The sequence below is a fragment of the Mustela nivalis genome, assembly GCF_964662115.1.
Source record: "Mustela nivalis genome assembly, chromosome: X".
In the NCBI taxonomy this organism is placed as follows: domain Eukaryota; kingdom Metazoa; phylum Chordata; class Mammalia; order Carnivora; family Mustelidae; genus Mustela; species Mustela nivalis.
Window position 1 is genome coordinate 14077922 of NC_139040.1, and position 17263 is coordinate 14095184.

Sequence of the window (17263 nt, forward strand, 5' to 3'; positions counted from 1 at the left end):
TGAGCCCAATTTCCTGGAAACTTTCAAGCCCACCCTTACTGCAATCCAGATTCCCAGCCCTAGAACTACTGAATCCGAATCTCTTATTTACAATTGTAAGGCTTGCCATTGTAAGGCCTCTGGGGTGATTGGGAAGCACTTTTAAATTTGAGTAAGAGCTCTTTTCAACTTCTTCTTAATCTTTACTGTGCATGAGTCACCTTGAGATCAAGTTCAAATGCAGATTCTGGTTGGGTAGTGCTGGGGTGGGGCCAGTGATTCTCCGGTTGGGACAAGCTCCCAGGTAACACCCATGCTGTTGGTCTGTGTCTACACTTTGACCACCAAGGCTCTAACTCTGTGCTGAGCTTCTGACTAGTTGGTATTGCTTCTGTCTTGGAGCATGGGGTTCAGGGAATGCATCACGGAAGACGTGATGTGTCATCTGGGCCTGAGAATGAGTAGGGATGGAGGGGAGATGGGAAATGGTGTTTCTGAGAGCCACCTGCTCTGATCAGATTTAAATGTGGGGCACCTGGCTGGCTCTGTCCATGGAGCCTGTGCCTCTTGATCTCGGGGTGGTTAAGTTAGAGCCCCACACTGGGTATAGAGATTATTCTACCAAAAAAAATACTCCAAGTATTTTGAAAATTTGGTATGTGGGAAATGAGAGGGAAGGTTATTTTTAATTGTTTAGATCTATTTATTTATTTTGGAGAAAGAGAGTGCAGTGTGTGGAGGGGGAGGCAGAGGGAGAGAATCGCAAGCAAGACTCCTGTGTGTGGAGCCTGCCTAGGGGCTCGATCCAAGGACCCTGAGACCATGACCTGAGCCGATACCGACAGCCAGATACTTAACTGGCGGAGCCCCCCAGGCCGCCCAGTTTTTAATTTTCCTTAATGGAGGTACAACACACCAACAGGGAAGTGCACCAACTTCAGGTGTACAGCTTAGTAACCTTTTAAAAAAAAGATTTTATTTATTTATTTGGCAGAGAGAGATCACAAGAAGGCAAAGAGGCAGGCAGAGAGAGAGAGAGGGAAGCAGGCTCCCCGCTGAGCAGAGAGCCCGATGCGGGACTCGATCCCAGGACTCTGAGACCATGACCCGAGCCAAAGGCAGAGGCTTAAGCCACTGAGCCACCCAAGCACCCCACAACTTAGTAACCTTTTAAACATGCATACATCTGTGGACCCACGCTCCAAATCAAGATAAAGAACACTTTTAGCATCCAAGAAATTTCCTTCAGTGCCTCCTTCAGCTGATGACCCCCAAAGGTAACCACTAGTCTGATATCTAAAACCATAGGTGAGTTTTGCCTCTTCTTGAATGTCACTGAATGAAGTGGTACAGGATATGTGCTTCTGGCTTCTTTCGGCTCAACATTAAATGCTGGGTTCTTGCATGCATGGTACCCTCAAAGAGATGCTGTTCATGCTCTTAAAATATTTTGGAAGTCTGTCTTTAGCAAGATTTGTTGGGGGGGTGTGTTGAAGCTTTTTGACTGGAGATAACCACAGAGGAAGTGAATTAGCTGATGGGAGCACCTGGAAGCGAACAAGGCAAGACTGTCCGAGCTCTCAAAGCCTCTTTTGGGTTCCTTTTCCTCTCCTTCCTGGATTGCATTTCCTGGCATGGCCTAGGCCTAGAGAGGTCCCACAGAAGAGGCTACGTTTGGGGCTGAGCGATCCCTATGCCGGCAAATCCACTCAGCCATGGAACCGAATGGATGGCATGGTTCCCCTGGGCACCTGGAATTTTCTCCTTTGAGTCAGACAGAGGCTCTTACAGGAGTGACAGTAACGTGAGACAGCGTGAGACATCACGAGGTCATCATTCACAAAGGGATACAGGAAAGGTGAAGAGGAAGGGATAATGCCCAGTGGGAGGACTGAGGGAGACTTCTGAAAGGAGATGACATGTCGACTGGGCTTCCAGAAGGAATAAGCCAGCCAGGTGAAGAAGGGAGGGATTTCTAAGCGGAGGGAACAGCGGGAGCCAAGATGGGGTGAACTGCGGCCTTTCAGAGGCCGCTGACTCGGCCCACACAGTGGGGCACGAGGGAGAAGGAGACAGAGAGGGGAAGCTAGCAATAGGAGCAAAGTAGGTTGTGGCCGAATAGAGGAGACCTTAAATGCTATCTTAAGGTCTGGAACATTGTGTCAGAAGCAATAATGGAACCACCAAGTGTTTGGAGGAGAGCTGGCAATTTTAGCAAGATGGTAACTCCAGGAAGAATGTGAAGAATTAATCCACCGTGGCTGTGGAAGCAGAGGAACACTCCCTCCTGCCTCAGTGGGACAGGTAGCCCCACCAAGTGGTGAGTGCCTGGATTCTGTAGCTGGAGAAGCCTGGGTTCCGGTTCCGGTTGTGGTTCTGGTTCTAGTTCCGGTTCGAATTCTGGCTCTGCCGTTTACCAGCTGTGTGGTCTAGGGCATATTATCTAACCTCTCTGAGCCTGAAGAACAAGGAAAACAAGAACATCTGCATTCTGGCAATATTGTGGGTGGTTTCAAGGAGCTCACACCCATTAAGTGCGGGCACAGCCCGAGTTCTTCATACAACGGGGACCCACTACTGTCACTCAAGGCCTTGGCTAGCATTACCTTCGGAGTGCCAAGGCCTCTGAGCAGGTTGACCCCGCGCTGAGGAGGCTGAGCCCCGGCCCTTTCTCTGCTGGGTCTGTAACAATTCTTTTCTGCTTTGCTGCCTGTTCTCTTTGGGGCCTCAGACTGTGCTGGTGCAGAGAGATTCTCTCTCTGCCTGCTGGATGGCTGACCTGCCTGGCTCATGATTCCCAGCTGTTTCCCAGAGAGCCCTCTAAATGAGGGCCGGCCTTCAGGAATATCTTTCTCTGCTTTCCTTTGTCAAGTTCACTGTAGGAGTCCTGTCTCTGGGGGGCCCGGGGCCGGACAAAGGGCAGTGGAGCCGAGTGGCGATGGCCTGGAAGCTTCCCGTGGCTGCTCCGTCAGAAAACTCCTACACAACTTCCTGTGGGCATTTCCATGTACCTAACCAGGCTTCTCCTGATAGCTTCCTAAGAAAAGTCTGAAGTCCTTCTCCCTCTTGAATAGGAGTGACCTCACAGAGACAGAGGTCTTGTTAGAAGTATCGAGACTTTGCCTCCCCAGCCACTTAAGTGATGCGCTGCCAGGTACAGAACCCCTTGTCATTCGCCAGGACTGAATTGCTTTCTGTCACTCTTAAGAGACAGAAGAGGCAGCTCAGGGAGGTAGTGAGTTCCCCATTCACAGAGGTGTTCAAGCTGGACTACGGTGGCGGTGGTGTGTGCAGCCAGTGGGGCAGAATTCGGAGGAGATAGTTTTATGGCTTACTAGATTAGATGACTCTCTAAAGCCCCATCTAGTTCAGAGTCTGTGATGCACTTCAGCTTGCCTGTGGGCTTATTTGCTCACCCCAACAAATCAGCCAGCCTCCAGTGCTATTCAGCTGACAACAAACACTCTGTTATTATATCCAGTTTCCCGTAGAGCTGGAACCCCTCTGGTTTATGAAGCTGTACTACATTACTCAAACAGCAACGATCCTTGCAGAAACATTGATGAGGCAAGTCCATCTGCTCATTAACTTTGCCCTGGGCCCATCAGAGCGCCCCCGGTGGGGACGATGGCCCTTTCCATAAGGAAGGGCCCCGCAGAGCTGCAGCAGGAGGCTCTCCTCTGACCCCCACTCACTGTCTAAGCACCGCGGCCTGTTCTCAACACCGCCAGGAAGCGCGGAGGGAGTGAGCAGTGAGACAGCCAGGGGCACCAGGGCTGGGGCTCCGGGGCCAGACTCCCTGTGTTTAGAGCCCAGTTCTAGTCCTTCTAGCTGTGTGAACTTGGGCCAATGACCTACGTTCTCTGAGCCCCAGAGCCTCACTTTTCTTTCTTTCTTTCTTTTGAAGATTTTATTCATCCATTTCTCAGAGAGAGAGAGAGAGAGAGAGAGCACAAGCAGGGGGAGCAGCCGGCAGAGGAAGAAGCAGGCTCCCTGCAGAGCAGGGAGCCCAGTGTGGAACTCAATACCAGGACCCTGGGATCACAACTTGTAGACGCCGAACCGGCTGAGCCACCCAGTCATCCTGAGCTTCAGTTTTCTCATCTAGAAAAGGGGCAAACAGTGTTACCTGCCTCATAGGTAAACACTGGCTTCTTTTGGCTCTAAGTCCCCCCTGCTGCCTTTCCTGGGCACTGAGTTCCTCAAGCATTTGGAAGAGTTCCGTTCAAAGCAATGTCTTGGAAAGCAGGGCTGCACTTCCCCACAGAGGGGTTTGGCAAGGCCGATATTAGTGCTGGGGGTGGAGGTGGGTGGGGGGTAGGAAGGGTGGGGGTGGGGAAGGCCCAATGGGAGGTCGCATCAAGTGTCCAGCTCTGATAGAGGTCTAAGAGGCTTCACTGGGGTCAGATACAGGAATTCCTTCCCAGGCAATCAAAGAGCCCTTCCAAGGGGTACGACCGGGTCCAGAGGACAGATACCAAACCAAAGGCCTGCATGAGGACTTTGGTGGCATGAGGACCAGATTGGCAATGACACAAAGGTGAGGGAGAGTCTATGTTCTGGATCCTAGAACCAAGATCTCCAATTCTTCAAATATTATCTGAAAGAAATGCCAAATGAGGGCCTAGGTCCACAAACGTAACTGCACAATTTCAATACGAGAGAAGGTGGATCAGCAGTGAGTCCAGAACGTCGAAAGAGTTCTAAATTTTGGGCGACTAAGGTCCGTCTTTGTCAACAGTATGATGTTGCTCTGAAAACAGGTAATGTGATCTTAGGTTGTATTAATAGAGATATAGTAGCTTGACCAGTTGAAGTTGCTGATACCCAACCATTTCTGGCTTACAAACTGACAATTGCATATGATTTGGCCTAACACCAAGCCAGAGGTGAGGGACCCTGAACCTGGAGGATATTACCCTAATGAAATAGGCCAGACACAGAAGAACGAACACTGTGATCTTGCTTGTATATGGAATCTAAAAAGCCAAATTGATGGGGGGCGCCTGGGTGGTTCAGTTTGTTAAACTTCTCTTGATTTTGGCTCAGGTCGTGAACTCAGGGTCATGGGACTGAGCCCCGCGTCAGGCTTCATGCTCATCTGGGAGTCTGCTGGTGATTCTCTCCCCCTCTCCCGTGGCCCCTCGCCCCACTCATGTGTGCTTCCTCTCCTTCCCTTTCTCTCTCAAAATAAATAAATAAAATGTTTTTTTTAAAAAGTCAAGGGGTGCCTGGGTGGCACAACTGGTTAAGTGTCCCGACTCCTGGTTTCAGCTCAGGTCGTGATCTCGGGGTCCTGGGATTGAGCCCCGCCTGGGGTTACTCATTCAGCATGGAGTCTGCTTGAGCGTCTTTCTCCCTCTCCCTTTGCCCCTCCTACTCATGCATGCACGCTTGCTCTCTCTCTCTCTCTCAAATAAACAAATCTTTAAAAAAAAAAAAGTTGAATTCATGGAACCATAGTGGCTTCCAGGGGGCTGGGGAATTGGGGGAAATGGGGAGATGTTGGTCAAAGGGTACAAACTTTCAGTTATTAGAGGGGTAAGTTCTGGAGACCTAATGTACTGCATGGTGACCAGTTAATAATAACATATTTTATACTCGGAATGTGCTAAGACAGATCTTAAATGTTCTCACCACATGCACACAAAATGGTAACTATGGGAGGTGATGGAGGTATTAGTTTGATCATGGTCATCATTTCACAACCTATTGTCAAATCATCACACTGTGTACCTTAAACATCCATAACTGTTACTTGTCAATTATACTTCAATAAAGTTGGGGGAAAGGGAAGATGAAGGTCCTCTGTATTGATTGGACCACATTCAGAGGATTTTGCTTGGTTTTCGGGGACACATTGTAAGAGGTATTTTGATAAATATGCACAGAGAATTCCTACTGTAATCTAGGCATTCAAAAGCTTGTTAGTGAGGGACTGCTGGGAGCCTGGGAACTGCCTTCCAACATCAGAGGAGCTAGGGGCTGGGAAAGGAGCTGATTGTTTTCCAGATAGTCTTGGAAAGCAACAAAAGGACAGATTAGCAGGACTCACAGAGCAGCAAATTTGTACTCAACATAAAGAGGTGGGGGTTCATGATTGAGGCTGCTCTCGCGCTCTCAAGACAGGTAATGAGACCTCCATCAAGGATTCAGGCAGAAGCAGCATGTTGCAGGGGGCATTTAAGTGTTAGAAAGGAGTTGAACAACTTTATTAGTTCCTTTGGAAATCAGGAGATTTCGTGATCCTACTTAATACCCAGCCCAAAATGGGCTCGGTTCCACTGCAGAAAGTAGCTTTTTCACATCTAAACCTTTTGTTTTAATGTTAAGCGAACAACAGGATCATGTACAAATGGCCAGTCCAATGGACTCTTCCAAATCTCTAGCAGGCTTTGTTTGGCCACATTTAACAGTGGTCTTCTCAAGATGTATCCTTTTATCTGTACTGAAAAATCCAGTTCAGAGATTCAACTGCTGGGGATTAAATTTTATGCCGTGTTGGAGTTTTGAACCCACTCAAGAATTAGTAGCTAGAAGCGCTGAACAGAACTCAGATTGGTGGGGTTGGATACTATTTACATGTCGCTAATTGCAATTACTATTTCTAGAGAAAAGTAAATTATAGGGGAGAACTGGAGGATTCTGAAATATCAAATGGCTTTTATGAAATTACATCTTGATGAACTAAATATAAGTGAAACAAAATATTCTATTTCACTCAAAATGCAGAAGTTTCAAAAGTAAGGCACTATAAACTTAAAAGGGGTGCATTTTATAGGATATAAATTATGCCCCAATAAAACTGTTAAAAATAAAAAACAAAACAAACCTAGAGGCATCTGGCAAAATGTATTTGAGGCTTTCAGGGTTGAAGCACTTGAAAGCATGCTCGGTGAGTGGGGCATTAGGCCAGTCTAAGAGCACATATCTGCCCCAGAGTCAGACTGCCTGCATTTATAGCCTTGAACATAGGAAATCCTCCATAAATCTTAACTTGTCTGTGATGACCCCCCATATGTGTAGAGTTACCAGTTTTTGTTAGCCTAACTTCTGCTTATTTAGTTAATATTGTTATTCCTTTGTATATTTAGTTGATTTTTTTACCTTGGTTGTATTGCTGTATTTTAACAGCTTTCCTTTTGTTTATTCTTCTCCCTTTCCTCCAAGGAGATAACCTAGAAATATTCAGAGAGTACCTATGATATACCTGCATTAGTTTGCTAGGGCTTCCATAGCAACCAACATACCAAAGACCGCATGGCTTATACAACAGAAAATTATTTTTTCGTAGTTCTGGAGGCTGGATGTCCAAGGCCAAGGTGCTGGTAGGGTTCGTTTCCTCTGAGGCCTCTCTCCTTGGCTTGTGGATAACCACATTGTTGTTTCTCTGTGCATGTGGCCCTGATGTCTCTTCCTCTTATAATGATGTCAGTCATGCTGAATCAGAGCTCCATCCCCATGGCCTCATTTTAAATTAATCACCTCTTTAAAGACCTTATCTCCAATTATGGTTACATTCTGAAGTACTGGGAGTTGGGACTTCTTTTTTTGGCTGTGGGGGGGGGGACTTCTATATATGAATTACACCCTGTGTTTATGGAGAAGAGGCAAGAGATACATTCTCACCCCAGTGGGCTTATGATTCAGTTGGAGTGAGACCAGAACAGTTCTGAGCAGGCCTGTATTAAAGTAGTAATTTTGCTGTAGGAGCGGCTCAGAAAAGGGAGTGTTGGCTAAAGACCTGTATGGCCAATTCTGCTCACCTGGGGGTGGTGGGGCTGGGTTGACAGGACTTTGGTCAGGATAAAGGAGAGGCAGAGAAATACTATGGTTAAAAGACTGAACTTTGCAGGGAAGAATGTCCAATGGAAAAAAGACAGTCTCTTCAACAAATGGTGTTGGGAAAATTGGACAACTACATGCAGAAGAATGAAACTGGACAACTTCCTTATGCCACACACAAAAATAGACTCAAAATGGATGAAAGACCTCAATGTGAGACAGGAATCCATCAAAATCCTGGAGGAGAAGACAGGAAGCAACTTCTTTGACCTCGGCCACAGCAACTTCTTCCTAGAAACATCACCAAAGGCAAGGGAAGCAAGAGAAACAATGCACTACTGAGACTTCATCAAGATCAAGAGCTTTTGTATTGCAAAGGCAAGAGTATACAAAACCAAGAGACAACTGACAGAATTGGAGAAGATATTTGCATATGACATGGAAGATAAAGGGCTAGTAATCAAAATGTATAAAGAACTTATCAAACTCAACACCCAAAGAACAAATAATCCAATCCAGAAATTGGCAGAAGACATGGACATCTCTGCAAAGAAGACATCTAGATGGCCAACAGACACATGAAAAAGTGCTCAACATCACTCAGCATCAGGGAAATACACATCAAAACCACAATGAGGTACCACCTCACACCAGTCAGAGCAGCTAAAATGAATAAGTCAGGAAATGACAGATGTTGGTGAGGATGCAGAGAAAGGGGAACCCTCCCATAGTGTGGGTGGGAATGCAAGCTTGTGCAGCCACTCTGGAAAACAGCATGGAGGTTCCTCAAAAAGTTGAAAACAGAGCTACCCTACAACCCAGCAATTGCACTACTGGGTATTTACCCTAAAGATACAAATATAGTGATCCAAAGGGGGCATGTGCATCTGAATATTTATAGCAGCAATGTCCACAATAGCCAAATTATGGAATAAGCCCAGATGTCCATTGACAGATGAATGGATAAAGAAGAAGTGATATAGAGTGCTGTGAAGTGTGTAAACCTGGTGATTCACAGACCTGTACCCCTGGGGATAAAAATACATGTTTATAAAAAATAAAAAATTAAAAAAAAAGAAGTGATATACATACACAATGGAATACTATACAGCCATCAAAACCATGAAAATCTTGCCATTTGCAATGATGTGGATAGAACTAGAGGGTATTATGCTAAGTGAAATAAGTCAATCAGAGAAAGACAATTATCATATGATCCTCTGATATGAGGAATTTGAGAGTCAGGGCAGGGGATTGTGGGGGGTAGGGAGGGGAAAAAAATGAAACAAGATGGGACAGGGAAGGAAGACACTATAAGAGACTTTTAATCTCACAAAACAAACTGAGGGTTGCTGGGGGGTGGGGGGGTGGGATAGGGTGGCTGGGTGATGGACACTGGGGAGGGTATGTGCTATGGTGAGTGCTGTGAATTGTGTAGGACTGTGTAGGAATTGTGTAGGACTGATGATTCACAGACCTGTACCCCTGAAGCAAATAATACATTATACGTTCATTAAACAACAACAACAACAACAAAACAAGAGACTGAACTTTTATGTCCATAGAACAGAGAGAAGCTGGCCAGATGGCAGCTGGTGCCACAGTTCCCAATGCTTACATGGCTGTGTTCATGCCTAATGGATTCCCAAAAGTATATGCAGAGGTTCGAGAGCGTGTGGAAAAGTGTCTTACATGATGTGGGTGTTCCATTCCCAGAAAACTAGAAATTCTATTGAAAACTCCAGGCCGATCTATATAATACTTTCATGGCATTTTGCACACATTCTCTAATTGTGTTCTCTGCCTTCACAACTGAGCCTCTAGAGTCTTAAGTTAAAAAACAAAACAAAACAAAACCTGAATCCAATGACGAAGATTAATGAATCTCTAGTTTAGGGCCATCTAATATTTTCTATCTTTATCTCAATTATGCCTGAGAGACCCAAGCTTCTTTTCACTAGTATCAACACTTTTATTATTCTGTTTTCTACTTGACACCCACTTTTATAAAGAGAAATGGTGTGAACTGATGTACCCCACGTAGGTCAGCTGCTGAAATCTGTGGCATGCTCCTGTGACACCTCAAAATGCCCGCCGAGTCCAGTGACTGTTCGGTGGCCCACAGTAGTAGGTGTGGAGATGGCAATCTGAGGAGACCGGTGTAAAATGGACCAAGTGTTGAACGTGTGAAGGTGAGGGAGGACACCTATGCCCCGAAAAGGTGAAGATTCCCCAGGGCATGTGGCACCTGGGAAAACCCCATACTCTCCTCATAGGATGCAATCTATTCTCCAGTGTGGAGCTACAGGCCAATGGAGGCAGCCATTTTGAAAGTGCCGAATCCTAGCCACTAGACCACCAGGGAGTGGGCAAGGCAGCCATTTTGAACAAAGCCTTCCTCAGGTCTCTGAATAAAGCCTTACCAAGCAGGCCTACCGTTTCAATTTGACTGTGAATGGATTCACATAGCTTCGGAGAGCTGATACTCCTTAGCAACAGCTTGAGGTCATGATCTTAATTACAAACTGCCTCAGTTCAAGGGGGCACCCCAGCACTTTCTGAAGAATATTTTTAACAAGATTTTGGAATAAAGACTTATATTGATTTAATTACCTTTTGCCAAAGAAAATAGCATCCAAGCCGCTTTCCTCTCCCCTGGGGCACATTTTTCCAGAAGCAAGCCATGACAAAGAGAGTCCATTTCCTCCTACCCATGCTGCTCCCAACCCTCTCCTTTGCCTAAAGTGATCTGGAGGCTCCCTTGGTCATGTCTCCTGCACTTATGAAGTACAGGGCTAACCCAGAACTCAAAGACGGACCAATATGGAAACAGTGTGAGCCTGTCTAATGGACAAACCTTACCAAACCATTGGTTAAGTTCACTGGAAAAGTATTTACCTTTCACTGGATGACTACCGAAATGCAGACATCGTCCAGCCCCACGCGCAGCCTGTAGCATAAATACTACCAGGATCTCAAAGGAAAAGATAGCAACCACTTTCAACTGGCAGTGTGCTCTCAACTTTTCTCAAAGCACTTGCATGTTCTTGATCTCAGTTCCTCCTCGTAAGAACCCCACATGCTGAATTAGATAGAACAAGAAGTATTGCCTCCATTTTATAGCTGAAGGAAGGTAACCATCTCTCTCTCTCTTTTGCACACATGTGCGCACGTGTGCGCGGGCACACACACACACACACACCCCTGCACATATGAAAAGGCAAAGATGAGGAACTTCTCTAGAATCCCAGAGATTCTGAGAAGGCAGAGGTGAAGGATAGGTAGGGGGTGATCAGCGTCTACGTCTTCATTCCCTTGTTAAAAAAACAACAACAACACAAAATGAACAGAATTGCTGCTTGTTGGACAACTAGAGAGGAAAACCACACTGCACATACCTCCAACAGTAGCTAAGAGAAGAAAAGCAAGACTCAGTCACTTGTCTTTAAATAGATCTCAGGCTCACAGACACAGTCCAAGCATTTAGGCTCCTTGGGGCTCTAGGTTTCTAGTGGCACCAAAGTTCTTTCTATTCCCCAGGGAGCCATGGGGACCGGAAGACAGGGAGATGCTAAAGAAAGGGACACACTGTTTAATTAAACTGGTAAATCTTTCTCCTTTGAGGAAAACAGTATGGCTTCTTAATATTTGATTTTGCAACTTTAATATCAGCACAAATGCCAGAGAGAAATGCCAGAGAGAGTCACTGTGTGTGGAGGCAAGGCCATGGCTCTTAAGGCTGTGCCGGCATATTAAGTGCCTCGCAGGGGGGCAGCTGTTTCACACAGACCCCGCACCCAGAGATCCCAGATGGGGAGCCACCATTTTGCCAGAGTCCCTTCGCACCCATATAATGGTGGCATAAATGAAAACTTTCAGAGTAAACACATCTCGGCTGTCTGTCCTCATCTTGGGCTTCTTCCCAACTTGGGTGCTGGGATTACCTGTCTTGATACCCTAAATAATTTTAAGGGTGACCCCCCCCCATTTGGTCCTGTAATATTTAAAATGCTCCAAGAGACGGAGGCGTGTGATGCTCTTTCTTCCAAAACACATTACAGTCTCACTTCTTAATTATAATTGCATTTCAGAGAAATACAGAGAAGGAAAATCAGCAACAATGAAGGCTAATTTTGGCACAGACAAAAGATTTTTAAAAGATCTCTAAAGATGTCCCACAGCGAACCTTGGGACTAAGTCCTATAGCAATGATTTTACTTATTTTCCACGATACTCCCCACCTTTAGTTGCCATGCTGCAAATACATCCCAAACTAATGCTTTCTAATTTTCATTAGTGATTAATTTAAGCCACAGAATCTGGGAGGTGTGCTGCAAATACACAGAAATCAATTCTAAAGATTTTGACATGCTGTTTCCTGCGGGGTGACGGTGGACTCTGCAGATGTTGATTTTTTTCTTTAATAGTGACATCATCACTGGAGAAGTGGTTTAGCTAAGGGACACATACTGCTGGCTGCGGGAAGTTGTCTTTCCCTGCAGGAGTACATCTTGGTCATTATGACTTCCAATTGTTGATGCAGGGCTGCGAGGCATTCAGAAGGAATCTTGTTCCAAGGGAATTTCAAGTTTCTATTAGGCTTATGAACCAGATTTGGATGTTCCTGGCTCTTTCTGATTTCTTACTTCCATTTCCCTCTGCTGTTCTTAATCTACGGATATCAACGAATGACAGAATGTTTTCAACAGCAGTTTACAGCTGGCAGCTTCCCTTCCTCTCTTCCCCCCTTTCCTTTCCTTGCCACGCAGTGCACACTTAAACAACCATCCACGAGACAGTAAAGGAATTCAGTGAACCTTACAGTATCCATATAGTCTCTGCCATCTACAATATACAATATCTACAGTTGCTTTATGTATTTATTTTACTGAAGAATAGTGGACATACAGTATTGTATTAGTTTCAGGGGTACGCTTATATCACTCCTGATGCCTCTCTGACCCTTTTCAAAATAAATACCAGGTATAATTGTATAGGGTTGTAATCACTGGGGCCGTGATGTTCCATGTTCCTACTTTTCTAATTAACATGATTCCGTGCAGACATTGCCATGCATGGAAGCAAACCACCTGTGGGACGCCCTCCTGGCCACTCGGTGTACCACCGAGGGGATCTGCTCTTCTTGGCTTGGCCAAGCCCCTTCCTGTTGGGCATCTGGGTTGTCTCTAATTTTCCCCTGTTCTAAAGGGCTTTGCCATTCAATAGCCTTATCAGATTCAGTTTTGTCTTTTGGAAGATTTCCTCGGGATATGGTCCCATATGTGAGATTAGCAGGTCAAAAGGCAGGTATGGTTTTTGAGTTCTTGTCTAAACCTTTGTACCGGTCAGCAGCTCCCCTCCGAATCTTCCGCCCATGCGGGCTCTTAACATGTCCAGTTGAGTCAGTCTGTTCTCGTGCTTTTCATAAATGAAACACTGTTATGTGTGACTTGTCACCGGCACCCTGGGGCTAGCCAGTGGGAGTCAACCCATTGCCGCCGGTCCTCGCACAAGGGATTGAGCTCAGGCAGAGCCTCCTGCACTGCCGGCCTTCTGGGTTCTCGTCTGAGATGAGCTGAGTTTGTTTTTCTTTTTTTCTCTTTCTGCTGAGAAATAAACTTTTTAAGGAGTTAAGATTGGTTTCTCAGTACTCATTCATTCATTCATTCATTCCATGAGCATCTGTTGACTACTCCCTATCTGCCGAGGCTTGTGCTAGGTATCCTGCCAGGTGACACATGGCGGGTCAAAGCTGCGGTGGCCACATAGTGGCTGAGCAGCACCTTTGGGCACAGCTGGCCAAGTGCTGGCAAGCACGGCCTTCACCCCAAATGGTGCACCATTTATACAAAATGTTTAAATTGCGGACACAATTATTTACATGCTGAGTTCCATACCTTCACAAGGGCTCAAGCTGTCAACGTAATATATCTCCTTACAACCAGCACTGGGCATGGAAAGGATTATTTTTCAAGGCTGTGAGTGCAAAACATCAATTAGTCATAAGAGAGAACAGTTAGCTGGCATGCGTTCGAGATTTTGCACCTTTGGGAGGGAGGGGAAATGCATTTACTTAATCTTTTATAGCCGAATCAAATGAAAAAGGAGACAACAAAACCACCCAATTTAGGTTAGTTGATTCTTTAATCAGCTTCTCAGTTAACTGCAGATGTACACTGCAGCGAGCAGCGAACAGAGATGGGCCGCGGGAAGGTGGCCTTTTCAATATGCCTATGATATTCACGAGCAGAATTACCACACTTGGGCAGGAGGCTACAGAAATCAATATTCGCTTTCTCCGCCTTTAACCCGGGAGCCACCGCTGCCCTGGAAAAACCCTTCTCCTTGGGTCACTTCTGATTTTTGTCCTTGAACCAGAGAAGAGGCCAGATTCAACAAACTAATGGAGCCCCTACCAAGTGTGGGACCCTGGAGGGGGGCATAGAAACTTGGGTAAGGACATGATGCTCCCACTTGCTCCCATAGAGGAACGAGTGCATGAGTGGTTTGGACTTTTGAGAAATCTAGGAAACGTGAATTATGAACTGGGTATCACGCAATGCCAGGGAATCATCATTAATTCTATTAAGCTCTGAAAAGAGCCTTCTGGTTATGTTAAGAAAATGCCCATGTACTTCTAAAAGGTATTCTGCAGTACACAGGGGTGAAATGACGCAGTTCGGGCATCTGCTTCGGCAGAATGCAGCCCGAGGCAGGGAGGGAGAGATGAAGCCCATATGGCAAAATCATAACTACGGATCAAGCCAGGTAACGGGTCAAGAGGGGCTTGGCTGCCCTGTTTTATCCACTTCTGCGTGTTCTGAAAACTTCCTAATCAAAAGCGTTTTCAAATGAATGGCTTAATTTGAAGGCAGGTATATTTCTCGTATTGGATTATAGGATGTTGGAGGCAGAGCCTTTGGGATAGCTAGTGCGAAAAACGAAAGCGCAGCAACCTTACAGTTCTCAAAACTTGGCACTGCGGCCCTACTAGAGACATACACATGCACAGTCCATGTATGAATCACTGTGGCATTTCAGTACCGGTGGCAGTGGGGTGGGGTAGGAAACAGCAAGGTTTTGCTAAATGAAGGATAACACCTGAGACCAGATAGAGACACCGAAGCCGGACAGATGTGGAGGCAAAGAGTAGCTTTGGCTCAATCCTCACCTTTGCAGCCGTGAAACCATGGGGTAAGTAGCCAGAAAGATAGCCTCATTTAATGAGTGTATTTGTAAATATGACGCGGTCGTTCTTCACTTTGGCAAGAAACTGACAGAAAAGTGAACAAGTTAAAAACCCCTTCAGGGGACATCAAGTATATTACTTGGGATCCTTTATAAAATGTATTATCTCCCCTTGGATTTGGAAGAGTGCTCCCCCCCCCCGGCCGAGATGACTCCCTCACACCCCATAAAACTTCTCAACTGGGAGAGGTCTCCGCTGCATAAGACACGGTGCCCCTGTTTGACCAGGATGAATCCTGACCACTGGGCATCTACAAAGTAAGAGTGCATCTCCAAGCAGAAAAACCTTACCATGCTAGGACCCGGAGTTGCGCTATAATACTTTTTTTTTTTTTGCTTTTTTTGTGCCTGGGCTACCTGTATGGACCTGGCAGGAGAGTCAAATGAAGTCTTTCCTCAACAAACTCCTAAGACTGGGTTGGCAGGGGAGTAAAAAGGCAGACCCTTGGGACCACAGCCAATGCCAAGGGTCATTTCTAAAAATTGCAAACCAAGAAGCCCCTGAACTTGATACAGAATCAGAGAGCCCGAAGCATTTTTTCTTGGGCGCATTAAAGAAAGCTTGTCTCTGTGTCTAGATGTGAATATGATCTTCAGGTTTTGGTAAATCATTGTCTTCTTGCCAACCCATAGAAAGGATCGATCGGGCATTGACTACGGCGAACTCAGGCGTGGCCCAGTCGAAGCCTTCCGTGAGCCGGTGAAGCTGCTGGGAGCCGGCCACTTTCACGCACAGAAGCCCTTGCCTTTCCAAAGCTGATATCTTCCAGCAATGCTGGCTCTGAGGTCTGGTTTTGCAAATTAAACCAGACTGCCTTCACCAACCCCAACTATAAAGTTACAGCGGTTTTCATGAGGATTCTCTGCCCACTAAGAAGTAATACAAATCACATTTGAGAATATAAGAAGGTGGGGGTTTTTCCCACAATAAAAAAACAATGCAACCAGACTTCAAAAATCACACATCTGAAGATAACTTGAACTTTTACACTAAATGCTTAGAAACACTGTTTCAATAGACAGATGTTGTTAAACATATTGCATTGCTCAACTCTCCCTGGGTAAATATTTCCTTTGAAGACTCAAACATTTAGCTGCCCCTTCTGGAACGGGGTTTATCTTATAGGAAATCAACTGTATGTCATTGCCTCGTTCAAGGCGGCCAGTAGTTGCTGTGCTTGCTCAATGCCCTTTTAAGCTCAGTAGGGAGAATACACCTTATCTTTCCAAACAGTTGGAGCATCAAATGCTGGCTCAAGGGTCATCACCATACTTTGCTCCTTTGGTAGGTATATTCTGCCCAAGGAGTATATGTAAGTGAGAGCCACTCATTTGGAAGCTACCCATGACCATTCTGGCAATTAAATTTTTCCTGGGGCGCCTGGGTGGCTCAGTGGGTTAAGCCTCTTGCCTTCAGCTCAGGTCATGATCTCAGGGTCCTGGGATCAAGCCCCACATCAGGCTCTCTGCTCAGCGGGGAGCCTGCTTCTCCCTCTCTCTCTGCCTGCCTCTCTGCCTACTTGTGATCTTGTGATATCTCTCTCTCTCTCTCTTTCTCTCTCTCTCTGTGTCAAATAAATAAATAAAATCTTTAAATTTTTCTTAATTATTTTTTCTCTCCACCCTGCTCCCCCACGTGTGGGGGATCATCTTACCAGCAGACACCTTTTCCGTACAGCTATTTCTGAATAATAATGGAGTTTAAGGCTTTAGACACTTCTTAGAAGAGCAGAATGTTGCATGTTGCAGAAAGTACCCTGTAAAATTCTTCAGGGCTCCTCTGATTGCTAGTGTACACAATGTATATAACTCGATTTAGTGTTAACACCTCCCCCAACCTCTGTCCCCAGGCTATATTTTTCTTGGAAGTTTCCAACATAGTGGAAAAGAGCTTTTAATAGGTTGTTCCGTTTAAAACATATATCAATAACTATATTTCAGCTTTAAAAAATTATATTGAGCCAATAAAATGGAAATGAAGGCACCAGTGTAACGTTACCCATTGCTCTGCCGGGTGCATTGTCCTGCATACGGCAGGGAGGCTGGTCAGCAGTCCTTTCAGCCCATTCTCCCATTTGCTTCTTGAAAGTCTGAACTCTGAAAAAATTACATCAAAATCAATCAATGAGCAATGATAATCACAACCCAAACGCTATCCTCAAAGAAAAGGTCGACAATGCAAACAGGACTTCTTCAGAGGAAACCTCTTTATTTGTAAAAGGTGACATTTCTCAAGTCCGAATGTTTTCAA

At 45.6% G+C, this 17263-nt stretch overlaps 1 protein-coding gene across 2 annotated transcripts in view; it reads right to left on the reverse strand.

The window, feature by feature from the left end:
• ZIC3 (Zic family member 3) overlaps positions 1 to 17263 on the reverse strand; it is a 113880-nt gene that overhangs the window by 69017 nt on the left and 27600 nt on the right. For both annotated transcript variants that reach the window (XM_082717587.1, XM_082717586.1), the window contains exon 2: positions 17012 to 17109. In XM_082717587.1, the coding sequence (XP_082573713.1) occupies positions 17012 to 17109 (98 nt within the window). The remainder of the gene's footprint in view (positions 1 to 17011; positions 17110 to 17263) is intronic.